Here is a 26,773-nt window from a genome sequence, read left to right on the forward strand (position 1 = left end):
TACCCCGACAGGCGGCAGCAGCCGCCAGACACGAGTGCCGATAAATTGCGCTGAGAATCGCTGGAGCGATCCTTTGTTGATTTTCCTTTACAGCTATTCCATGGCAGATCAGCTGTCATAACAACACAGCGCCTCTGGCAACAGAGGGAAATTAAACATGAAGTATGTTCAAGGTAGCTGGTAGGAGGCTGGAATATCCCTTTTCTTCCGCGCCTTCAAAATGCTCCCCGCTCCTCTGGGTAACGCCAAGCCCGTGGCAATTCTCTTGTAAGATAATTGCCAGATGTGCTGCAGCACAAATACTCAAGTGGGTTTGTATGCAAATCGTTGCAATGCTCTCATTTAAGGAAAAGAGGAGAGGTAAGAACCTCTCTCTCTCTCCCCTTCGTCTTCTTTTCTTTTTTTTTATTTAATAAATATCTTTTGAGCAAGAATATAGCAGCTCTTTTTCTTTTCTTCAAGGCTGGTTGCACAGCAATGTTTCCAGCAGAAAGGTGAAGCGGATTTTTCTCCCACAAAGTGCACACAGACTCTGCTGTATCCACAGTATCATATTTATTGCTTTTTATTTTTTCCAAAATATCTGTCTCTCTCTGCTTTTTGATGCCCAAATGGCAACATTCAAAAGAGAGCACGAGTGAGGTTTTCTTTCGGGGAAGTTTTCATAGTGGATACAAAATATTGAGGCTTTCTTGAAAAATAATCAGTTTAAGAAAATTGTGACAATTTGGTCTTTCAAATGCCTTCACATCTTCACGGGTTTTAGAAAGCCTCATAAGGGATGAGATTCAGAAGGTGCTGTTTTATTTTCTCCCTTTCTTGAACAGATTAGTACCATAAAAACTACAGACATTTTAGCATGTTGTCCTTCCTCAACTTAACATTTCTTGTGTCCTGTTAAATTATCACTTTATTCAGAGGTGTTATGTGGCTCCCAGATTGCAATGAACTCTGTGTCCAGGTTTGGCCAACTGTGGTCAGGAAACTCTGTGCCACAGAGATCATTTCAGACCAAGGGCTGCAGCTCTTCTGTCTCTGAACACTGCTGAAACAAGACTTGAATATAATATCTGATCTACTCCTTCAGCTGAGATAGTGTGGCAGGGATTGATACCAGCTAGACAGATAATCCATCCATAATACCCATCATTGAGAAAGTACAAATGTCAGTATATTGTATTTGGCACCATTCTTCAAACCCTACTGTGCTCGAATGCAATAAACGGTAATTCCAAAATGTTCTTAGCTGGGAGGAAATATTCTGGAAATTGTTCTTACTGGTAGTTTAGAATCGCAGAATCACAGAATATCCTGAGCTGGAAGGGACCCACAAGGATCACCCAGTCCAACCCCTGGCCCTGCACAGGACAGCCCAGGGGTCACACCATGTGCCTGAGAGCATTGTCCAAATGCTTCTTGAGCTTCTTGGCAGGCTTGGGGCCATGGGCACTGCCCTGGGGAGCCTGTTCAGTGCCCCAGCACCCTCTGGGGGAAGAACCCTTCCCTGATCTCCAGCCTGAACCTCCCCTGGCTCAGCTTCAGGCCTTTTCCTTAAGTCTTGCCACTGTTCACAATTCTTCTGCCCGGGGCACAAGTTGTTCCTCCTGTGCAGGGGAATTGCTGGGCTCAGCCCCTGCCCGGGGCTCTGGGGCCATTGCTGGGCCTGGAGCAGAGCCTGGGGCTGCTCTGCCCTCCCTGCACACAGGGACAGACAGGGACAGACATGGGGACACCCAGGAACAGACAGGGACACTGATGTCCCCTCTCCCTGGGGCTCCTCTCCAGGCTGAGCAGCCCCAGCTCCCCAGCTCCAGGCCCTTCCTCAGCTCCAGGAGCTCCTGTCCCTGCTGTGCTGAGGAGTACACAGTAATTATATTTGGACATTCATCCCAGAAGTTCTTGTCAGGACACACCACTCTTATAGAGTAAAAATTCTTTAAATATATTTATTTCTGGTGTTTTCTTAAAATTACAAAGTGGTTCTATATCTCAAAGTCAGCCGCACACAATAGGTCCTAATACAAATAGTGTTAGGACAGTGTTCTCATAAGTAATTTCTTTTTTTTCCCTTCAATTCTTGTGGTACAGGAGTAATGATTAATCACTAACCATACCCACAATCGAGTGTTGATGTTAACAGGTTTATCTGAATCAAATGGACTTCAAATGCAGCATGGATATAGGTTTACAGTCTTGATTTTTCTTGAATATTTACCTTCAGGGGCATTTAATGCTTAGATCTCTACGTCTACCTGGATTTTCATGCTATTAAACCTGCTAATTTTTCTGAGTAATATTTTAAAACACAAATGCTGCTGTGAATACATTAGTTTCATCTCTGAGATGGGAGTTGTTTGTGGTGTGTTTGATGGGTTTAATATTGGCTGCTGGGGAAGGAAGTGAATACAGGATCCGTTGCAGCTTATTTTTATATTTGCAATGTCATCAAAAGTTGTATCTATATCTTGCTAACAAAGATTAAATAAACTTAAGTCAAGAGAAAATTGTAAAGCAATAGTGGGATGTAAATTAATTTAGTGGGTATCTGCAGTACACATGACTATTTCCACTTCAGAAAAGGTAGCTCTTACAGTACTGTCCTTTTCCTTTTCCTTTTCCATTTTCCATTTTCCATTTTCCATTTTCCTTTTCCTTTTCCTCCTCCTTCCCCTTCCCCTTCCCCTTCCCCTTCCCCTTCCCCTTCCCTTTCCCCTCCCTCCTTCTCCTTCCCCCTTCCCCTCATCTCTTCTTGTCTGTGTCAGTCTTGCCAGCTTTAAGGTACATCTCATTTAGAAAGTGACCCTATTCCAGCAGGACAAAGCCTCAGAACTCCCCATTATTATTTTATATGAGTTTAGGACTTGCAGAATGCTCTCTGAATAGCCAAAATAGAGGGCAGAGTCATTAATTATATTTCTTATATATCAGCTTCTGCATTTTGAATGATTTAGTCACTGTCTTTTTCAATAACAAGGTTTCATTTCAAAAAGTTATTCACTCTTTTTTAAATTATTGAATGCTGTCATAGGACCTGCATCATAATTCTTTACAGTTTTTAATTTTGTTTATTTATTTATTAATATTGTTTATCCTTATCTTTAATTTGAAGAAAGAAGACCTAAACTGAGTTATAACAAAAATAGTAAAATTTATTTCACAATATCTGAAGAAATACGTAGGATATAAACTACATTTGAGTATCAAGTGACACAAATGCCAAGTCAGTGACGCTTTTCTATATAATTCTCCTGCAGCAAAAGAAAACTTTAAAAAAGGTAGTTTATATGCAAATATTTTATGCTTTGGATAAGAGTTTATTTCTTAAAAAAATTATATCACATGTCACAATTAGCCAAAGATGATCTTTTACAGCTGCTTCCATCAGTGCAACTTAAGGCTTTTTTTTAAGGAAAGCAATTTTGCCTTCAAACATAGTCTTTTTTTTTTTTAGTACTTTTTTTTCATCTTGAAAATAGTTTTTCAAAAACTGTTTGGTGGTTTTGTTTTCATCCCTCTGTGAAAATCCTACAGTCGTGCTCAGTATCAGTCTGTGATAATCAACATAAACAAAAATTATATTTATATCTGGGGGGGCTCACAAATGGAATAAAAATGCAAGAAGAGCTGCCTGCAAGCTGAAGATGCTGCACTCAATTTAAGGCAGCGCTTCCTGCACCTCTTCCTGCTGTGCATGTCAGGTACAATCAGAAGAAAGGATTTGCAAATGCAGATTTTCTTTCAGCAATCTGCTTGCTTTGTGGGAAGCAGGTTTTCCTTCACCCCATCACCCTCCCTGCCCGTTGGGATTCTCCCAGTGCATCAGCATGTGAGCTCCCACCCCCAGTGCACATCCAAATATTTCTAGGGTATGTGATGCTTGAACAAATCTGAATATGTTGCTTCTATCTTCCTTGAGAAAAAAAAATAATAATAATAAAAGCAAGTGTCCACTCATGGCCACAGCAATTGATTTCTGAGTGTCTTCACAGTATAGATAACTAAAGAAGCATGGCTCCATTTTTAGATAAATCTTATTAGAATCCTGCAGGGCTGAGGAATGAATCGATTTGGTCTGTCAAACCAGGAGATAATGAAAGAATGAGCTGTTACTCTTGGCCTAATTAGTTATGATTAATCTAACCCCATCCATTTTTTTTTTTAACTGTCTCCATTAGGCCACAGAATAATTACTCTTACATCTAATTTTTGTTTTCTTTTCCAGTTCTGAGTTGGAATATTTGGTCATGTACAAACTGTGTTGTCCAGGCAGTTATGTGTCTTTGTGACACTAGTTTTAGATTCACTATCATCAGTTTTTGGTGTTTAGCCTCCACCTGGACAAATTCCTGCCCTGGGAAAGCAATGTTTTGTAATTTTGTGGGTGTAGGTGAGCACAGCACCAAACTCAGAAAGGAGAAATGATCCTTTAGGGAAGGGAATAAATTTTATAGCTCCAAGCACCATTCTTGATTTGTGAAAGAGGTTTTTCCTTTAAAATTCCCTTGTGCAAGGTAATGATGGGAGCAGCCCAGTATGTACAGGGATTGGCAATGACATTTAAACTCTCTGCTTTTACAAATGAAACTTCTGGTGAAATTTCCTATACATCATATTGCAAAGAACGCTATCAGACTGTAAAAGATCTTTTGTTGTGTTTGGCCTATGGAAATGAAAGGCCTCAATTACCAATATTTCTGTTTTCACGTGCATGAACATGTGGCCACTCACAACACAGAAATACAGAATCATTGAATGGCTTGGGTTCTGTGGGTCATTCGGTGAAATTTAATCCCTAAAGTTAGACCAGCCTAAAAAAATGCATCTTAAATATTATGCTCCTACAGCCATTTTTTCATGAGAACCCTGGTTTATAGAAGTAGTGTGTGCACAGTTGTCTTCCATGTAATCAGTGATGTGCTGAAAGATGCTTAGCAAAGGGGATGGCTATTTAGGAAATTAAACATCCATTGCTTAGATTTGGGGGTTTTGTTGTTGTTGTTGTCTTCAAATTTGGCTTAAACTTTTAAGAAAAAGTCCTCCAGCAAATGTTTTAATCCTTTGGTAATGAATGGTAAAGCAGCAGGTGATGTCAGTGGCCTGGATTTCAGTCAGCACTGCAAGTTCTCTCAGTTCTGTTTCCCCATCCTGAACTTTTCTCATATTAGCTAAGATAAACTCTAAAATCACGTCATCAGTGACCCAACAAGAACATTTTTCTACTAATAGACTTGCCATATTGATAGATAAGTACCTGAGAAATAATCCTGTTCTCTTGCTTCCATTTCTTTCCTTGCAAAGGGCAAAGGACTCAAAGGATCTAATGTCATTTCTGAAAGTGAGATGGTATAAACTTGTGATCACAAAATCAGAAAGAGACAAAAAAATAGAGCTATTGCATAAGTCCATTTTGCTGCAAATCACCAGAGCAGTAGAAAGAGCGTCTGTTAGATGATTATTTTTCCTGGCTTTTAATTACTAGCCATTGATTTGGGTAATTGCCCACATGTACATACACAATAGTGCAGCAGGATCTCACTTCTGCAGTCTTATCTCAAAACTGGCTTTTAAAATAAGTGCCTATTACTGTAAGTGCTCTGCAAGAAAGCAGCACTCTGCTGTATTTTTTTCTTACTTTGCAACGCAACCTAAATGTTGGATTTACAACTGGAACAAGCTGGCTCTTCGCCATGCACTTACAGCCATAAACCCACACTCTGAGCAAGGCAAATCTCCCGCTATCAGATTTTTAAGTGGTGACTTGCCGAGCTGAAATAAGGGAGAACAGACTTTCCATAAGTGGTTGCATATTGTTGTGGAAAATCCAATTACCACTTGCTAAATGCCCAGGTCTGAGATTTAAATAAGAGCTAAATGAAGTGCCTGGCTTTTAAGGAAAATGGGAATGCACCTATACAGTGAGGAAGACCATTACAGGAGAGCACAGTAATCCCTCGGTGCCCCCAGGAGTTTTTGCTGATTCCCTATAGCATCCATGGCTGTTCCCAGTCCTATTTCAGGGAATTCCCCACTGGAGAGACAGCTGTGAATGAAGACCTGTGAGTTTTATTTGCATATATAATGAAAATAACGCATTGCACAGAGGTGTTAACTCTCTCCCTTTGGGATCTTAAATCTCTCAGTGTGGAAGATGTCCCAAAAATGCTTAAGGAGATATTCAAAAACTGAGAAAGGAGAGAACAACCTGGCCAGAAGGAAAAGGCTGGCACAAGCACTATTTAGCTTGGATAAGATGTTTTTTTTCCTTGGCTGTGATCTGCTTTTACCCCCTGCTATCTGCTTATTTTACCTGTCAAGGCTCAGGAGCAGAATAAAAATCAGCCTCTCTTCTGAAAGAGGGGGCTCAAATGTGCAAACCAGTGCTTGGCAGCTGCTGGGCTGTGCTGGGTGCCCCAGTGTCTGCTGAGCATAGGGGACAGGCAGAGTAATTACCTGACAATTAAAGAGGTTGAATTTCCTCCCATTTGCTGTGGGGTAGGCTTGTAGACCTGGGCAGTTCCCATGGCCTTGCTGGGTTCAGATGTTACAAATGTGCTTTTTAATATAAACATACACATTTAGTTTTCTACATTTCCCAGGAAGTTCCTTAAATCTTGTCCACATTCAAGATTATTTTTTCCTTTGCTGATTATTCCAGCATATTCCAATGGCATCATGGCTTAGCTCTATAACTATAAAGTTCTCACATGGACACTGCTTCTGGAGCAAGAGTTGACTTTTTGCAGCTAAGTTACAATTACTTCCAAAAGCAGGAGACGAGAACAGACAGATGAAGCCCAAAACATGAACCTGAAGCAAATTTTGCTTCAGCTCTTGAGTCTGAGCGAGTTGAACCTGTGAAATGTAGGAGCTTGGAAGCATCAGGGTTTAACTTGGGGCCATCCAGGGATATTTTAGCTCAGAGTGCACAGGAGTTTGAGTACTTTTAAGGGATCTGTCACATACTCCCAGCTTGCTTATACCAAGGCAGTTCAGCTTAGCAGTGCATTAGCCTATTTCTCCTGCAGAGTGATGTAAAACAACCCAGGGGAGTGTTTCAAAGATGCTGAAATGTGAGTGACCTTGAGGAGCTGCACTCTCACACGAGCATAAATTGCTTTTATACCAAAAAAGGGGAAGTCAGAATATATCAAGTGTTATCAACCATCCAACTGGTTTGAGTCGAGGGTATCTGTACCTTTTTTTTGTCTCTCCCCATAAAACAAGTGGAGTTTTGTTTTGTTTTGTTTTTTTCTCAATATACCATTGGATGCCTAAACAGATGCATTTGTCATTATGGAAATAATGATCTGGAGAAGAAAATCGTCCGTTTGCTTTAAATCAAATGTTACTCATCCCTTCCCTTCCCTTCCCTTCCCTTCCCTTCCCTTCCCTTCCCTTCCCTTCCCTTCCCTTCCCTTCCCTTCCCTTCCCTTCCCTTCCCTTCCCTTCCCTTCCCTTCCCTTCCCTTCCCTTCCCTTCCCTTCCCTTCCCTTCCCTTCCCTTCCCTTCCCTTCCCTTCCCTTCCCTTCCCTTCCCTTCCCTTCCCTTCCCTTCCCTTCCCTTCCCTTCCCATAAAGGATGTTATAATCAACAACTATAAAACTAATGCAATTAAAAATTAAATAATATCTGAATTGTAGACATTGACTCGTATACGGTTCCTGTAGACCAAGATTAAGTTTTCCAGCTTTTATTTTTGCATGGAAGAAAAAGCACATTTAGTTTGTAATCAGGAGCTTTAGGAGGAATAATCATACTTCGCTTATTTTTAATATAATCACAGTATTTTTAAAATACAACAGTACATGTATGGAACATGCATGTACAAATACAGAAAAAACATCTTTTTAAGGTAGGATAATTTCTGTGTGTTAACTCCTTTGTTATGTCTCTTACATTGGCTGTTGTTAAAATTGCTCTGATTAACTATTTCTGAAATTCTGACTATGCATTTCTTGACCTTTAGAATATTTTTTAGCTTACATCATGAAAATACATGTTGCTGTTTTATTTACTTTAAAAAAAATCTAGTGCACACTGAAGTAGACCCAGTGGTGATTATTCTGGAGGTTTAATGTAAGAATGGACACTAAGTACACACATGTTCAGTGTTTCAAGCCTCAGAGCCAAGTTAATGGTCCCTATAAATAATTATTTGTGTAATATACTCATAATCCATATGGTTACTCTATGGAAATTACATGTAAAAAGCAGTTAAAGTCACACAGATTGACTTTGCATAGTTCTGAAACACCTGGACAGGATGGGTGTGCTTGGATCCTCTGGACTGCTGTACACAAAAGAGAGAAGGAAGCAATAGAATGCAGCAGCATCACTCAAAAAAACCACTTTGATGATTTTGTTATTCAGAAAAAATATCCTACCACATCTGTTCTGGAAGATCCCAGATAGAGCTTTGTGCATCTTTGAACCCCATTTAGAATTAAGGCTTTAGGAGGAGCAGCAGCTCAGCTCATGGTTTCCTGGCTCCCTCCTGTCCTTTTTTCAGTCTTTCTGGAGGATCCAGCATGATCCTGCTTTCATCAGTTGTAGCTTTTCTGCACAAAGACAATTTTCAGACATTTCCTTGGGATCCAGTCTCATCATGATTTCTCCAGACGCATTGTAGGCAGCTTTCCTCAGGACTGTATCTGTGGAAGGTTGAAAATTTCATTCACTCCCAGCTATTTTTGTGTGGTTGCTCCTGCATGCAAACATCTCCATGAAAATATTTTGCATGCCCAAAGAGAACCTTCTGAAAATCCAAATAACACAAAAAATATCTGTGTGCAATTTGTGTAGCCTCAAGGGAGAAGAGTGGATTATCAGGCTTGAAAACAAATTTTGGCAGTCTGAATTTATCTTTTTTTTTCCTTGGGAAGCTCTAAGCAGTGAGAAGCAGAATTAAGTTTGTGGTGACACTACACCTAAACCATGGCAGGACTTATGTCAAGACACTGAGCCATCAAATATATTGGCAAAAAACATGATGGCAAAAATCTACGAGGAAGCCATTGAGGGACAATTCATGAGGAACTGGAGTGACAGGACAAGAGGGAATGGCTTCAAACTGGAACAAGGTAAAAATAGGTTAGACTTGAGAAAGAAATTTTTTTACTGTGAGGTTGGTGAGGCCCTGGCACAGGGTGCTCAGAGAAGCTGCCCCATCCCTGGAAGTGTCCAAGGAGGACCCTGGGACAATGGAAGGTGTCCCTGCCCATGGCTGGAGGTGGCACTGGATGGACTTTAGGGTCCCTTCCAACCAAACCACTCTGTGACTCTGATTCTTACATAAAAATGCTTCACGTGTCTGAACTGCCTTTGTGACAGTCTGCTTTCTATGCAGACAAGGATGTAAGGAGAGTTTTCTGTCTTGGGGCTGCAGGAGCAGGAGGGGACAGCCTGAGCTGCAGTGGGTTTGCTCTCCACGTCTCCAGCTTCATTATTTCACTGTGCACACTGATGAACTGTAATTGTTTCCTGGCTCCCGTTGGTAGGAGATCGGGTGACAAAGGGGTTTGGAGCACTGCTAGGTTCCTGTTTCTCTCGCTGATTTCTATTAGAACAATCATTATGATAATGATTCTAATCCAAGCTTCTGTAATATAACTGAGAAATAAATGCTTCTTGGTTAATATGCCTCAATTAACGGGTCACCCAGCGTAGCTGCAGCAGGTTGCAAGTAAGTAGCTTTCAGGATCTGAGCCCAAATGATTATAGGTTTTCTTTCCCTTTTTAGATGAAATGGATTCATAAGCCTTACTCAAATGAATCGCTCTTGTAGTCATTAATTATAGTATACACATGTTAATGACATCATTATCAGGAGATAACATAATGTCCCAAGGACCACGTGCTACAGTTGTTTCCTGTGCAAACAATTGTGCTTGATAACACAGCCTGTCACAAAATGTCAAAAGAAACCACATGGTGTCTCGAAATGATTGTGAAATTATCATGTGTCACAGCTCCGTGTATCATAAAAAATACCATCACGACAGAATTTTTCATTAGCTCTGGAGGGATACTGAAGAGAACAAATAATTAAGATCTTGAACATCTCAAGTGCAGCACATAATGCAGCACTGAACTGTTTAAAGCATATCCTGTGACTGAATTAAAGTGCATTAGTCATGAATTCAGGATATGCACAGTAATAGGCAATATTAAGCACCTTGGGAGATTTTTATTTTCTCTTATTTATTAAAAATAGACAGAAAGGAATTAGTCCTTTTAATATCCTACAGTTTAGTTCTACAGTTTAGTTCTCCTTTAGCACCTCCCTTTTTGCTTGTATGAGGATTGCATGTTAAGACTGTAAGAAACTTGCCAGTGTAACTCTAATTTTAGCAAATTAAATCTTGCTGAAGTGAAAGTCAGTGCCAAAGTTCCTCAAGACCTCTGTGGGAACAGAATTTCAAGCATAGGGCCTCAGTTGAGCAATCTCATTTTCATCCTTTCCATGATGCAGCAAAAATTTCAAGCCCCTGGCCAGCCTGTGGGGTTTGCTCCTGACAGAATAGCAAAGCTACTCACAAAGAAGGACTGAACTCCCCCTTTTTGCCATCCGTGGATTTTGGAAGCGTTACCATCTTCTGCACTTTTCCTCCTGAACTCAATTGGCAACTTACTATAGCTTTGGTTTTCCTGGGGTTTTTTTCACCACCAAACTGAAAAACATGATTATTCTCCTGCTGGAAGGAAGCTGTGCAAAATCGTTGCCCAAAGCCATGGGGTTCTGCAGGCACAGAAAGGTGAAACAGTTCTCCCCAGGACAGCAAAGGCAGCTGGTTGCAGAGATGCCAGAAGTTTTCCTCCTCCAGGGCTGCCTCCTCTGTAGGGTTATGTGGGACCTGCTGGCAAACAGCTCCCTCAGAGACCCATCAATACCCTCATCTCCAGAGCTGTGCTTTTTGTAAACCACAAGACTCTGTTTTCAGATGCTCTGATGATAACAATAACACTGCTTTAGTCATGCAGCAATTAGCGATTTAGTAATTAGCCATCAGCAGCAAGGCAGGCAAAGGGAGATACCCAAACTTTTCTCCTCCATCAAGATTCTGCCCCTGTGCCCTGCGGAGGTGAGATCCCACCTACAGAGCTGCCCCAGCCCTGGAGCCCAGCACAGGGAGGACATGGAGCTGCTGGAGAGAGCCCAGAGGAGGCTCCAGGATGAGCAGAGGGATGGAGCAGCTCTGCTGGGAGGAAAGGCTGGCACAGCTGGGATTGTTCAGCCTGGACAGGAGAAGCTTTGGGCTGAGCTCAGGGTGGCCTTGCAGGGCCTGAAGGAGCCCCAGGAAACCTGGAGAGAGACAATTCCCAAGGCATGGAGGGACAGGACACAGGGAATGGCTTCCCAGTGCCAGAGGGCAGAGTTAGATTACATATTAGGTAGAAATTCTTCTCTGTGATGGAGGTGAAACACTAGCACAGGGAGCCCAGATTTTTGTGGCTGCCCCTGGATCCCTGGCAGTGTCCAAGGCCAGGTTTGGACAGCGCTTGGAGCCACCTGAGATAGTGGAAGGTGTCCCTGCCCACAGCAGGGGATAGGAATGAGATGATCTTTGAAGTCTCTTCCAACCCAAACCATTCTGTATTTCGATGATCATTTCAAAAGCTGTGTGCTCCTGATGCTGATGTTCCTTTATATGGGAGGTACACAGGAGCCAGTCAGCCTCCCTGCAGCAAGCCCAAGAGAGCTGGCATGCAAATATTTTAGAAGATTTAAAGCTGAAAGTGTCTAACATGTTAGTTAGTAACATGTTAGTTTACATGTTTGGACTTTGTGGTTCTAAGTGATCCCACAGGAGAAGGAGAAAACCATCTCAGAGGTTGCTTTGGAATTACATCTTTCCTTACCAGTAATAAAGACATGGGAATTCTTGACAGATGACCTGGGTTTACACTTCCTGAGAGGATTCAGTAAGACTAAGATAAGGATTCAGTTTCCTCTCTTTTTTTCACCTGGAATTCTGAACCTTCCTACACAACTCATTATTCAGGTTTACAGTGTTGCAGTTACCAGCTCGCTCAGCCCTGGTACACACAATAAATTAACATTGACCCTTTTTTCACCTCTTTGCCTCAAATTTCCATTCCTGCAAAGAACACCATCTAATTAAACACCACAACAGGGGCCTCCTCAGGCAGGTGGGGGGGGATGCTTCGTGACATTACCAGAATTTATTCTGGCAAAATCTGAGGCAAGGAACAGCCTGGAGACAGAGGTGGAAGAGACTAGAGAGATTTATGAGAGACTGGCAGAGCTGGCAACAGAAATTGGAAGAGTTGCTGGAGCTGCCAGCAACTTTGCAATCTTCAGGATGGAAAATCAAAGCATTATTATTTGTTAGCAGCAGTATTAAAAATGTATTTAACTGACAGAGAGCTGAGAAGGCTTTTCCTTTCTTCAGTACTGCAGATTTGGTTGCATTTATATATAATTTTTTTTTTTTTTACAGTTCACCAGAGTTCAACTTCTTAATGAGCTCTTTTTAAGACCAATTCTGGGCACACTGTTGATGCTGCTCATACAGAGCAACTGAGTCAAGTACACAGCATAAATACGGGAGCACTTCAGGAACCAGACACTTTAGAATGCTTCCAGGTTATCCTTGAAAAGCTTTTGTGAAGTATGAGTTTAAATATATGAAATTACATCAAAAGACAGCAAACATACCCCATATGTTATCGGAGGAATAATTTACCATGTAGACAATCAGGACAATTTTTTAGGAAGACTTCAATTGCACTCAGGGATGTTCAGCAATTCTGCAAAGCCATTTGGATACTTAAAAATAAGTCAAGGAACACAATATCTGTCAAAGGTGGCAGGTAACACTCTAGAAGTCCTTAAGTTTGCCACAGAAAAAGTGTAAAATGAGAGCATACAATGTGGCATTCAGCAAGGACTAGACAAAGCACTTATTTTCATTTCATTTACTATTTTCTAATCCAGTGCATGATCAAAAATAAGGAAAAAATAGAAGTTGCGTCATTCACCAACTTCATAACCCTGAGCACCCTGTAGTCCGTCTACTAAAGAACTTATTTTGTGGGGAAACAATGTTTGTGTAATTAAACAATGTATCATCAAACCTGATCACAACAGTCCCGCTGGAGACTGCTTGGATGTCTCCGTTACTGAAATTTTGGATGCCTAAATCTGCCATTTAAATTTTCTCTTTTTAATCCATATAAAATTAATCCTTAGGAAATATCTTATTGTTACATATATTTTTAAATTTTTACATACTTTATAAGGCGACAAGTAGATTAGAGATTTGATTGGAGGTCTTTTCCAACCTAAATGATTGTGATGCAGTACAGTCTCAGTAGTTACTCCTGAAAATAGACTTCTGTAATTCAAGTTGCAGAATTCCTAAATATAAATATCCCTATTGCTAAATATAGAGAGAGTTGTGTCTTGCTGATTTAAATACATTTGAGTCTGTTTGTGCCATCATATTATCAGATGATATTGGTCTCTCTGCAACTAGGTAGAAAATAAAATTATAATTCCCACTGAACAGCTAGAGGAGACTTGTTCTACCAGAGCCCTCTTTCTTATACATCAGCAGATCTATAGAGGAAGATGGAAAAAAAAAAATTGACAATTATTGCATCTGGAAACTTGGACAAAGCAGCCTGGTTGAACAGTCCTCCATTTTCTTTCCTAGGAATTGAAAGGCCAAAAACTGATGTCCACAAGATGACCTGAAGTTGCTCAATGTTATCAATGACCCATTTATTGGAGGGAAAAGAAGGAAAAGAAAATAAATTGGGCTGGAGAAACAATCTGCTTTTATCACCCTTTTCTTTGCTCAAGTGGTTGAAATGCTGGGAATCCACTGGGTTTGTCCCAGTTTGGAGTAGTAGTTGCAGCTGCTTTGACAGTGGCAGCATCTTCCTTTTTAGAACATTCATATCCAGTTATTAGTTTGGCATCCTGCTGATGCTGTTATTACTTCAATTTATCTTACTGGTAAGGAAAGTTTAGAAGTCACATAATTTTCCAGCATTTTCCACTGTGAATTCCCGGTGAAACACTGTGGGACAGGTGTAGCACTTGAACAACGAGGGATTTTTCATGCTAAATTCCAAAGAACAGACAGATTTTCCATTAGTTAAGAGAGAGCAGAAATAGTAGAGCTGCTCAAAATTGAATCTCAGGATGATTTTTTTTTCTAGAGTCTTAAGTAATATGATAAATTTTTAATTACCGCTCCAGAAGAGGGGCTGGTTAGAGCAGTTATTTGCAAAGGAGGAGGAGTGTGGATCTACAACACAAGACCATCCTGCTCATCACTCCTGCAGTCTCTTTTTAGCAAAAAACAGAAGAATTCATCTGTGGGGAAATTCACTAAATAAGAAGCTGACTAGAAGACAACTAGAAATTAGTGACAACTTTGCTTCATAATGAATAAGGAAGTTTCTACCTTTGATTCAATAACACCATAACCTTTTGTTTTATATTTCATTTGTCAAAACTATTCCTTCTGTTCTTCATAGCATTAAAAAGCTGGGAATGTATTCCCAGGTGACCACCAGGAAATCCATGTCCCTTAGAGTGATTTTAGTTTGAAAGAATTTGGGTGATTTTGCCAGTATTATTTGGCTGAGAGAGAGAGAGAAAAAAAAAAAAAAGACTCAGTTTTGAGAGTTCTTGTGAATTTGTGTAGCTTTTTCTTTTTTCTTTTTCTGCCAGAATTTGTATTTTAAAGGTGTTGTGAGCACGTTGGCCTGATTTTTGCATGCTGAGCTAATGAAGCCTTCTCAGAAATGTCTTATGTCAAAGAGACGACATTCTCATAAAAAGCTTGGGGTCAAAGAAATTATCTGTTCTCTAAAAAAAAACACAAAAAACCCCCAAAACTTACAGTCCAAAGCCCCAACAAAAGGGGTTCTAAAAACCTTTCTACCAACTTACAAGAAACTCTAAAATGTATCATAGAAAGAGCAATAAAATTTGAACATAAAATAACCCTGGGGATGTGACTAATAAGGCTGTTATGCAGTGTATAAACTCACACTATACCTGTTGTTAATTCTCTAGGGGATACCTTTGTGATTATTCTTTTTATAATGAAATATAATTTAAAACCCTCAAAAAACAAAACCCAGAATGACCAAATCAGCCCTTAAACCTCCTGGATTTCCTAAGGCCAAATGAAGATAATTTAATAATTTAGGTACAAAGCTTAGATCTAAGCACAGCTTTTGTGCTTGTGTGTTTCAAGGATCTGATTAATAAAGAAACATTTGACAATCTGATTTAAAAAAAAAAAAATCAAAGAAGCATTTTCATATTGCCCTAGTAAACAGCTGCTTCATTTATCACACTCAGCATTTGTCATTTCCAATATGTCAAACCTTGCTTGGAAACACGACTTTCTTCTTCCTTTTCTGCTGGTTACATTATCAGCAGTGCCATTTTGGCCTCTGCTTTTGGGCACGTGGAAGAGGTAATAGGAGTTTCTATTCCCTTGAAATACAATTTAAATGGGGGAAAAAATTATAAACCAAGTCCTTTGAACTCCTCGTAACGTGGGAAGGGACCATGGAGGAAAGTGACCCCCAGCCCTGTGCCAAACTCTGTCCAGGAGATGGATGGCTATAATTTACTCCTGCCTCAAACACGAGTATTTATGGTGCCTCCCCTTGGCTGAGGGGTAAAAATGGTCTCCAGAGAAACAGAAACATTTCTTTTTGAGAGCACATTGAAAAAAGGGATGCGTAGGGCAGCTGAAAGTCAAGGGAAGGAGATGATGAGGGTTGCTTTGTCCTTTTTTTTTTCCAGGTAATAAAATAATTCTCCTTGTTTGCCTTTGTGGAAAATACTTACTATGTTTCCCCCTTTTTTTTTACTCACACGCACGTGCTTGTGCATGTGCAGGCAAAAAAACACCTTGACCTAAGTTACAGAGGTGATAAATCTCCTGTACAGCAAAGTACTGTCAACATCACCACTGTAAAATTTAGCTTTAAAACTTATTTTCAGCTGTTCTCTGGCTCACAGCTGGGTGAGCACATTGGCAGCTCTGAATGAGCCAAAATAACTATAATCCAGGTTCAAATTAGGGTCCTCTTCCTCTGGCCTCAGACGTTTGGGCACTGGAGCCAAATTATCAGCCCCTGCTTTTGTCTGGAAGTATTAACTATTAAGTATTAACTGTGAAACAGTCCCAGAATGCTCAGCACATGAGGCCTAGAATTCAGATTTGATAAAACACTGCAAAGACACGATAACAAGGAATGTAAAAATCACAACAAATTCACAAGGAAGGCTCCTAATTTTAGATTTCATAAAAGTGAGTTTCCTTTTCTGATTTTTTTTAGCTGCTTCTAATTTATGTGTGATTGCATCTCAAAAATTATTACATTTAATATCTTCAATTTATAAATATTGTGCCTATTTAAGCCATCTTTGTTTCTCTTTGCCTCCCTTCCCTCTTTCCATGAGACAGGTATTAAAAAATTGTTAATCATACCAGTTACCCATCAGCTTTTCCTAGGCTGTGGAGCCTTTAAGATGGTTCCTCACTTTTCTGGAAATTTTCTGCTTTTATTGAGATTTGCTTTCCCTCTAGAAACTCATGGTGTGCTGAGCACTAAAAGTAGAAACTAAACCATATAGGGGAAAAGATAAAATAGATCAAGAATTAAGGTTTTGGTTTTGTAGAAATAAGCAGACCAAAATGGTCAGACCATTCCCAAACTCTTTCCAGATGGTCACTCTAAAAAGGGGCAGAATTTTTACTGGATAAACCTGATAAAATTAAAATAAATGTCTTCAGAGCTTTTTATTAGGATTTTATTCTCCCTTGTTGAATCTCCAATCCTGTCTTTCCTGGGATTGTAGCATTTATTAACATTCTGAATCTTCTGAGTTAAGAGAATGTGGAGTTTGTGATCAGAGCTTGAGCACTTGATTTCCCTGACTTTAAGCTGGACTTCTGAAGATTGGTTGCAAAAGTCTGATCAGCTCACCCTGAGGTCCTTTTACCATAAATAAGAAGGTGTTTGTTTTCTTTAAGACAAGACCAATGACCCTTTGGAAGGCTTTTTTTTGGTCCCCTCAATGTCGACTACAGAAAAAGTCCTTCATTTTTAGCCACCTGAACACCAGTTGTGGTGAGCCACTGATGGGTTTTATGACCATGCTTGACCCCTGTGCCCAGGTGAACGCTTTTGAATATTTATCCAATGCAACACCACTTCACTATCAGTGTTAATATGCAGCAGATATATATATTTATATTGGTTATGCTAATAAACTCATACAGAGAGTGGCTGCTAAATAGAGAGAGTTGTGTCTTGCTGATTTAAATACATTTGAGTCCGTCTCAGATGATACTGCTCTATCTGCTACTATATAGAAAATAAAATTGTAATTCCCTCTGAACAGCTAGAAGAGACTGGTTCTACCAGAGCCCTCTTTCTTATACATCAGCAGATAGTATTTCATGGCTTTTTAGCTCAGAACTGAGCTGTTATATACCCAGGTCATCGTGCTTAAAAGTATATTTACTTGCATGAGTGAGCAGTGAATGAAAACCATTAATGTCCCGGCATGCCCCGCTCCCCAATATTCATTTTTGTTGGAGCCAGAGTTTCTTCTTCGTGTGTTTCTGCTTCATTTAAACCTGTCAATACCCCAATTAGTGTTTGCTTCTCTTCCCCAGGGAGGGACATTTACACATGTCACTTCACAGCCTCCCAAATCTAAAAGACTTAAGGGAGCTACTGGGTCATAAAATACAGCCTGATTAAAGCTTGTGCTTTCCAGTGACTTTCTGCCTTTTTCTTTTTTTTTTTTCATTTAAACTTGTAAACTGTTCAGGTGATTTTAATGAAAGGATACAAATAGAGAGTTTAAAGCATAAAAACTTGTTAAAAAAAAAATAGAAGCGCTATCCCATGGGATTTCAGAGTCTCTGTTTTTAACTGATTTGCATTCAGTAAGTCACCAAAAATTAGAGGGCTGTGCTTTACAATTATGATAGCAGTAACCCTCTCATTTCACATTAAAACTTGATGCCATCTTGATGGCAGACTGAATTCAATTTAAGATCAAAGCATTGGAGAAGTTATCTAAAATTATGTATTGCTAGTTTTAACTATTTAACATTCCTGCTCTTTTCAGCCTGGCTTTTATACCAGGCTGATGAAAGATCATAATTGATTTGGAATAGAAAGTAGCCCAAGGAATTTGTAATTAATGGAGACATGTTTCTGGTGCTAATTTTCAGGAATCCACAATTCCCAGCAATGTCAATGACAGTAAAACTAATATTGTCCATAGATTTCTTCTGTAGGAAGATGGTCTTTGTTTAAGTCTTCATAAATCACAATTACATACGTGATAATATAATGGTTTTTTGATCTCTAATTTTTGTTTTGACAATTAGCCAAGCTTTGATAAGACTGATTTCCCAGTGACTCATGCAAGTTCCCACAGTTTGTAGCTAATTTCCACAGGCTTTTACTCCAGCTGACTGCAGGGGACAAAGCTGCCAGCTTTTCATCCCCCAATCCCTTCCCCTTGGTTACTGGGAAGTGCAATCGGACAAAATGGGAATTGAAGCAAAAGAAAGTCACATTCATTTCAGAACCATGTCAAAGTCAAAGGAAAGACCAAGAAATAGAAGCAGCTGCTGGTCTCCTGTGTGTCATCTGAAGCCATCAGTTTGCACTGTACAAACACAGAACTAATGCAGGAAAAGACGTCAGGAAGAAGAAAGAATTGCCTTTGTGATTTGAGAGAAAAGTCCCTTTTTTATTTTATTAATGTGTCTTTTGGTTAAAATTCATAGTTGTCATGCAAAATAAATCAACTTCTCTTCCTCTAATGTGACCTGAAACCACTTCTGAGTGAATAAGATATGAACCCTAAATGTTCACAGCCTTTGCCCTGACACATTCAATCAGATCAGGAGGCGCTGGTGGAGCTGCCAAGGACTCAAGACATCATTGTCATTTTAGTAAAGCTCAGCATCAAACCAGCCCTGTTCAAGCTTGGAAACACATGTTGGAATAATATTTATAATCAAAGTAACTTCCTTTATACCAGGGGAATAGCTGGCTGAAATGGTATTTTTAAGATGTACAGAATCCATATTTGTTCCCACTCAGTATTTATTTATTTTTAGATTTTTTTCCCCCAAAGATTACCTTGTAGGAGTGTCCTAATAATCAGTTTTTACAAACCACTGAGTCTCTTGTTATGATATGGGATTTTTAATGCAAACTTATAAAGCTGGGACAGGACCTGCCATGTCTGTGTTCAATTTCTCTCTTTTTACACAGCAGTGCTGGTTTTTATACTTTTCTGTCAGAAAACTATTTTGCTAATAGAACTGCTAGTCAATCTCTTGCCTTTTGTTGAGCAATTCATTCATACAAAAACGTATAAAAAGCTACTGGTCTTCCTTTTAGGGTCGGTTAGGGGTAGAAGGTAATTGGTTTTGTTCAGTTTTATTTTAAAAATATTTTCAGGAATACACTTATTAATAAATGTTTTGAATTTATTTCTTATATATTACAGGCTCCTGAAACTAAAGCTGAGTAAATAATTCATTCTGTCATATGAATTCATCAAATCTTACTTCTCTACTTGAATTTCTCACTTTCACGTGCTTGAAATTATTTTCTCTAATCTGAAACATCAATGGCTATTAATTTCAAAGCATTGGCTTTTAAATTTGAAATTCATGCCATATTGATTACTGGCCCAATTCACCCAGAATGGTTTCTATCTAAGAAGTGCATTGCTTGGACAGCAAATTCTTTACTGATTCCGAGCAATATAATAAAATATTCTATTCTAAAATCACCTTCAAGAAATGATGAAATAATTTAAATCAAATTTTTTAAAATATTTATCCTAAGAGAACATGTCTCTGAGGAGGTTTTCACAACAAACATGAGTAGATCCCAAATGTGAACTTAACTTGCAAAATTAGTGAATATTGGTAGAAAGACACTGTCATTAATTATATGCCCATTATTATTAAATAAAATAACTTGCACACATAAAAATGGGATGCTTTTTTTGTTTGTTTACATATTTCTTTGACCCTCTGAGACACAGAATTTTTTTTCTTAATCTTGAACATCTTCTGAGGATGAGGATTAAGAGCATGATTTTCACCTGCTGAACAGGCTTGACTTTTACCAAGAAACTATAAGATTAAACTGAAGTGTTTGGGCAATCTTATTGATTTTAAATTCTATTTTCTTCCCCATTTGAATTGCAGAGAGGTGTTATTTAAGTAAACCCAAATGTCTTTTACCAGAAAGGGAAAAATGAAGCTACAAATTTTAGCAAAGCTCTTGCTGACTCCTGGAAGTCTAATAATTTGAAAATAAATTAACAAATATGTATGTGTATCAACAAATAAAAGCCTGACAGCTAGGCTTCCTTAAATAAAAGTGATGTATTTGCATGAGTTTTCTCTGCCTGAGCAGAAGTGGGTGGAGGAAGGGGGAATTTTTGAGGCAGGAAATCCCATTTGTCATGGAGAGAAGAGTGTTCTTCCTGTGGCTGACCAGAATGAAAAGACAGCTGAACATGGCTTAAATGTTAAACTCCAATTTCAATTCATTTTTTTCAGTATTTTTTCAATGTTTGCAAGATGAATCTCTCATGGTTACAGATATTTCCCCAAACTGGCCACTTCAAGCATGACCCAGTGATGGAACTAAAATATGAGAACACTCTGCCAGGACAGAAATCTTTAGGCCAGGAGAATGCCAGAACCCCAGAATGGTTTTGGGTTAGAAAGGACCATAATTCTAAAAAATACTGAGAACTTTAGTCAGTCTTACGATCATTTTTGACTGATACATGGACATTTAGTGTTTAATTACAAACTGAAAGACAGGGAGATTTTTAATTTCCTTTTTCCAATGTGGCTATCCCCACTGATGAGCTGAAAGAGAGAAAAAATACCTCCCTCCATCCCAGCTCTCTACATAAGTTTAAAAATTGATGTGATTTTTTTTTGTTTTCTCTTAATTCATAAAGATTTATTCTAAAAGGATCCAAAAGTTTCTGATACAATTTACAAGCTTTACTCAACTTTCTACAGTCACATTATTCTGGATAATGAGACTGATCTTTATCAAGGCAATTAAATATTTTCATTGTTATTTGTACTCAGCTCCTGATGAAACACTCAGCAGTAGTAGAGAAAAATAAAGCAGATTAAGTAATTTTTACTGAGTCTTAGGAAAGGCCCAGATTCAGTTTTCTTCAAGAGTAGGACAAAAAGTTCTTGTTTTGTCTGAGGCACTTTCAAAATTCTTAAGTATAACCCTGACTACTGAATTTTGCACTTTGAATTAATGATGAAGTTGTTAATACTATAAAGCAATCATTGTATTAACAAGCAATAAAATTGCTAATTAATATGATTTAATAATCTAATATTTTGATTTGCATTAGTATGGCAATAATATTTAGTGCTATAATACATGATGGTTTAATAATATCATAATAATATAAATAAATATTTTAAAATTATTTCTTGCTGGGTTGCCATGAAGAAAGGAGAAAACAATGGGTTGACTTATGAAAAGCAGCAAATAAATCAGCTTTCCAAAAGAAAGCCCAACCCTAAACAGAGAAAACTCCTGGATTAATGCTGCTGGCAGAGATATGCATACCTTGAAAATGGAAATTTCCATGATTTATCAACTGTAGCTTCTACTTTGTCCTGTTTTGACCAATTGATCTCTAACTGTGCCCAGAACCACACAGCTTCAGATAAAGACATGGAGAACTCCAGAGAAAACAGAACTGGATTAATTTGTCCCATGGCGAAACTACTCAGAAATTGTGGAACATGGCAACATCCATTCCTTGAACCTGCACATCAACATGTTCTTCCCTTCCAAAATTCTCTTATATAAATGTATATATATAAATGTAATTATGTGTCTGTATACAATGCACATTTGAAGATATATAAGGCACAGACACACTTAATATGGCATCTGAATCATCTTGATACATTTCTAAATGCCTTCACTTATTTTTAAGTCAACCTAAGAGAATATCTCATGCATATGTAGTGCAGATTTAGCTTGCTTATTTACAGTTTTCTAGATTATTTTGTCAGTAAAGAACCAGCATATTTATCTCACTTATTTGCATCAGTAATTTGATTAAAGATAGTTGGAGGATGGAGAAATACGTTGCCTAAAATATCCATGGGAATGTGGCTTTGTTACCAGAAATCTTTTGACATAGAGGAAGATAAAAAGAAGAGCTTACAGTCTAGGATCATTGGAGATAAATTGTGAAGAGTAAAAAATCAGCTTTGGAGGAAGGGGAAATATTTAGCTGTGAGGCATTGCTATGGCAATAAGGAATCCGTGTGGAAGATTATGTGAGGAGAAGGGAAGGATAAGCAGGGATAAAGCTGTATCTGAGGAATAAAGTCATCTTTCTTTACATGTTCTTATTCTGCTCCTATTAAGTAAGTTTGTTGGGGGGAAAAAATGAGCTTTGCAAGGTAGCCTCTGGTTTTTAAAAGCAAGATAGAGAGTCACAGGGTTTGGTTTGGCACTGTCACTCAGGGCAGGGCCTGAAAGCGAGGCAAGAGTGTGCGGGACAGGCTCCTGGATGTCTGTAGGATTTCAGTCCAAGTCCAGATGTCCCATTTTCTGTGTGCTCCTGCTCGTGACGTGGGAAGAGGCTGGACCTGCTAGGGCAAGGCTCACCTGCACAGGAGCTCTGGTACCTCGTGGGGAAGCACAAACCCTTCACCCTTCCCATGTGGGCTCAAAACATTTTCACCATCATCAGGGAAACTCCAAGGAGAAGATATTGATGGGAAGGAGGACTGCAGCTGTAGGGAAAACCCTTTAGGTGGCTTGGGAGGTTGGCTGATTAAATTATGGACAGGAAATGAGGCTGGAGGAGGAAAATATAAAGATATAGGGATTAGAGGACATGTGAGAACCTGAGGAGGTTGAAGCAGGAAGAAAGAGGGACAAGTGAAGGGGACTGGAGTCTGTTGTGCTGAAGGGAGAAAGATGAGGTGAGGAAGGGACATGTGGGAGGCTGGGGACGTTGTGGAAGGAAGAAAGGAGGTGGCACAAGCTAATGATGGCAATGTGGACTCCTTAACAGCCTGTCACTCTTTTGAGTTGGGTCTCCTATTGAACAAAATGCATAAAAGGATGCATGGGACTATTTCAGGAAAAAAAAATCAGGAAGACTTTCATAGTTGAAAGGGTTTTCAGACATTGGCAGGGGCTGCCCAGGGAGGTTTGGAGTGCCCATCCCTGGAGGTGTCCAAGGAAAGCCTGGACGTGGCACACAGTGCTCTGGGCTGGGGAAAAGGTGGGCGTCAGGCACAGCTGTGACTCCATGGGATGGGAGGTCATTTCCAATCTAAATGATTCTGTGATCTTGCATAGCCCCGGTTATTCTGGGTTTGGAGGGACAAGCAGATGGCCACAAAAAAACAACTTTCTGAAAGTAACCTCCTTGTGGGTACGTGGGCACACACCAGATGAAACTGAGGCTATTTCCATTCTGTGGAATATGGATTCAAACTCATCCTAATTTTCTATTTTGATTATTCATCATTTCTTCTGTTCAAATGCTCCCCTTGGACAAAATTGATGAGTACCTAATACCCAAACAGTTAAACAGGATGTACTTCATCACTAGTGCATGTGGAGCCTCCTGCCTCACACAAGACCTTTCTCAGAGTTCCTCCTGGAATAAGATCCCATTGGTACCTCAAACCCAGGGCTCCACGGGCTCTGTTCATCTCCAGGTCAGTTCGGTTTGGTTCAGGAAGCCTTTGAACAGAAAGGGCTGCATCCTGACATATTGTCATATCCAAGCATTAACAGCTCTGGCATGTGAAAAGGTCATGCCACCAAGCATTAATATTACGGGCTGGCAATTAAAGTAATTCATTTAAATAAGGGGTTTTCTTCTGTTGTGCGGCAACAAACACAACCTATGCAAAGGGAAAGCCTGGGAAGGCCTCAAATCAGATCCTCTGCCAGTGTCATCTGATTAAAACAGGGACCCAGAGAAGCTCAGATGGAAGGAGTGAGTTGTTCTAATAAGGACAGGCAACAGTTCATGCATGAAAAAAACAAGGGGCTGAGGCTACTGCAGGAGGCAAGAGCTTAGGGAGGGGTTTCATTGCTGATGCCTCACATGCTTTAGAAGAGTGGCAGATTCATTCAGAAAGAACAGCTCTGTGTGCTGTCCAGGGATTTCCAGCTTCTCCTGGCACTGAAAGACTCATGGGCTTTGATTCTTCCAAGACAGAAATCCAGATGCCATTTCTTGATGGACAAATCATATGGGGAGGAAAGGACATCAAGGGACACCAAAGAGATCACCCTGCTTCAAAGATGCCATTTTTGGGGTTTGCAATAAAACATTCCAAGGGTTGTTTTTTTTCATCCTGTTTGCAGGAAATTTTAGTTCCAAAACATGAAAATACTTAAGGTTTAAAACTATTCTTTCTAAGAAGACAGTACTTTTTTCAACATTAAAATTTAAGTCCTTTTTTAAAGAATGGTTAATGAAGTTGACAGGTATGTCCAAACTGTTCTGCAAATGCCTTCTGAATACAATAAAAACTTGAATCTAGCTAGGTTTATTGTCAGTTTAATTATACTTTCAGTTCAGCACAGTTCAGCTACGCACTCAACACATCCATGGTCTGTAAGCTCCTTGGTGCAAAGACTTTCTTTTAATTTTGTGCAGCTCCTGGTTTAATTGAGCCCTCATTTTGATAGATCATTACTGTCACACAAACTAGTAAAACATGTAACAGTCAGCAAGTAGAACAGCAGCTCATCAGAAGGAAGCAGACATTTTTATCAGTTCTTTATTGTCCACATATCTGAATGCTTATTAAAGTCCCTTTATGTGCTGTGAATATTGAATATTGAATTATGTTGTGAGTTGCCCTGTGAGCAGCAAAACAAATGAAGATAGGCTTCCTTTGGATTCACACCTTCTATTGTCCACTTCCAACTCCTTTCTGCTAAGTTCCTTTTGAGGCCCATCAGTTCTCTCAACAAAGGAATGAAAATAAAATACTTTTTCACATTTATTTCCATCTGGTTGAATACCGACAAGCTGGGTGAGACACAGATTGAAGAGCCAACCTTGTATCACCAGACCCTTCAGCTCACTGAGGAACAACCTCATTTTGTTTTGTTTTGTCTGTTTCTAGTTCCAGCTATGATAACCTCCTACCCAAACACCACCCTGGCAACTCAAGGCCAAAAGAAGGAGATGAGCTGCACAGCACATGGAGAGAAACCCATCATAGTCCGCTGGGAGAAGGAAGACCGGATCATTAACCCCGAAATGTCCCGTTACCTGGTTTCCACCAAGGAAGTTGGGGATGAAGTGATTTCTACCCTGCAGGTAAGAAAACAAAGTGGCCCCCAAATCATGCAGATATGTCAAGGTGTGCTTGGTTTGGTTTCGATCCAGGTGCAGGGCCAGACTGACAACACTGGAGCCCCAGCACTCGCTCTGAGTATGGTAGCAGGAGAAGGGAGAGGAAATTCTGCAATCCATCCCTAATGAAAAATTCCTTCTTCCCACACTCCAGAAGCAGCAAGAGAGTGAGCCAGGCTCAGCCCTCCATCCTTTCTGTCTCAGGAGCAGCGTGGGTCATGCCTTAGCCTGTCCTTCTCCAGATTGGTTTGACCAAATTGCTGATAAACTCTGGCAAATATCTGACCCCAAGTTCTGATGTGTGCCACATTTACCCTCACCAAAATCACTAAACTGGTCTGAGAAAAAATGTTGCCTTTTTAAAGTGCTCTTCTTCCTCCTTTCACTTGGTGGGGCTTGTGAGACCACTTTTATAAAGTCAGGATTCAAAGTGGTGTTTTACATCTGCTTTTATGAAATCTAGAAGAATATTTCTTCTTTTTTCTCACTCCAAAATCTTCATTATCCATTTTCAGTCTCATTTAAAAAGTGTATTTTTCAGGCCCAAGGAACTAATTCTCTGTCTGCTTATTGTCTAAATTTTAGTGTAACTCATGAAAAATTTCTTTCTTTACCAGCCAAAAACTGTGCTGAATGATATCCAGTAAAATTCTGGGTTTTCTCTCTGTGAGGGACCTTTGTCATTGATTTCTCTGAGGAAGAATAAATTCTATGTTTGACTTTGTTCCTGTTAGTATTTTTGTGGTACAAATAATATTTAGTTATAGGATTGACCCCTAGGCCTCTCTGCCATCATTCTTCTTGTTGATTTCAATAAGATAACCCCTGGATATACAACAATATTTCTATTTGGAAGGCTGGAGTCCTGCTTGGAGAGTTTTCTAAAGCAGTTGTGTGCAGCAATGGTGTTCTCCATCCATGTGTGTCACATACAAAACCTTTCACTTCTGAGAGATAAAATACCCCAAAAAGCAGCAAATGCCAGATTAAGGCTGTCTCTGAAGTTCTGAGCTCAGTGCTTTAGCATGATGATATGATCTTTAGTTGTGTACTCAGCTTTTATTTTTTCTGCAGGACCCCTGCCTCAGTGAGACAGGACTTGGATTTTCTCTGGGGCAGAAAATTAGGGTTGAGTAATGAATGGCACTATGTGATGCAAAGCTGATCTTTGAGACCAAACTTCTCACAGGTGGCCAATAATTGTGTGTTCTTTATTTTCTGGGCACTCGCCTTGATCCCTTGGGGTCTGATTTGCAGAAGTACTAAGCCCTCCTGGCTGCAGCCGAACTCAGTGGAAGCTGTTACGAACACATGAAA

The 26,773-nt window shown here is 39.6% G+C and overlaps 1 protein-coding gene across 5 annotated transcripts in view; it reads left to right on the forward strand.

Moving 5' to 3' along the window:
• The window catches only part of DSCAM (DS cell adhesion molecule), a 384,919-nt gene that overhangs the window by 243,479 nt on the left and 114,667 nt on the right, over positions 1 to 26,773 (forward strand). For all 5 annotated transcript variants that reach the window (XM_066177133.1, XM_066177137.1, XM_066177136.1 and 2 more), the window contains one exon: positions 25,224 to 25,420. In XM_066177133.1, the coding sequence (XP_066033230.1) occupies positions 25,224 to 25,420 (197 nt within the window). The remainder of the gene's footprint in view (positions 1 to 25,223; positions 25,421 to 26,773) is intronic.

The sequence above is a fragment of the Chamaea fasciata genome, unplaced genomic scaffold (assembly GCF_029207755.1).
Source record: "Chamaea fasciata isolate MVZ Bird 193981 ecotype frontalis unplaced genomic scaffold, bChaFas1.0.hap1 SCAF_2, whole genome shotgun sequence".
In the NCBI taxonomy this organism is placed as follows: domain Eukaryota; kingdom Metazoa; phylum Chordata; class Aves; order Passeriformes; family Sylviidae; genus Chamaea; species Chamaea fasciata.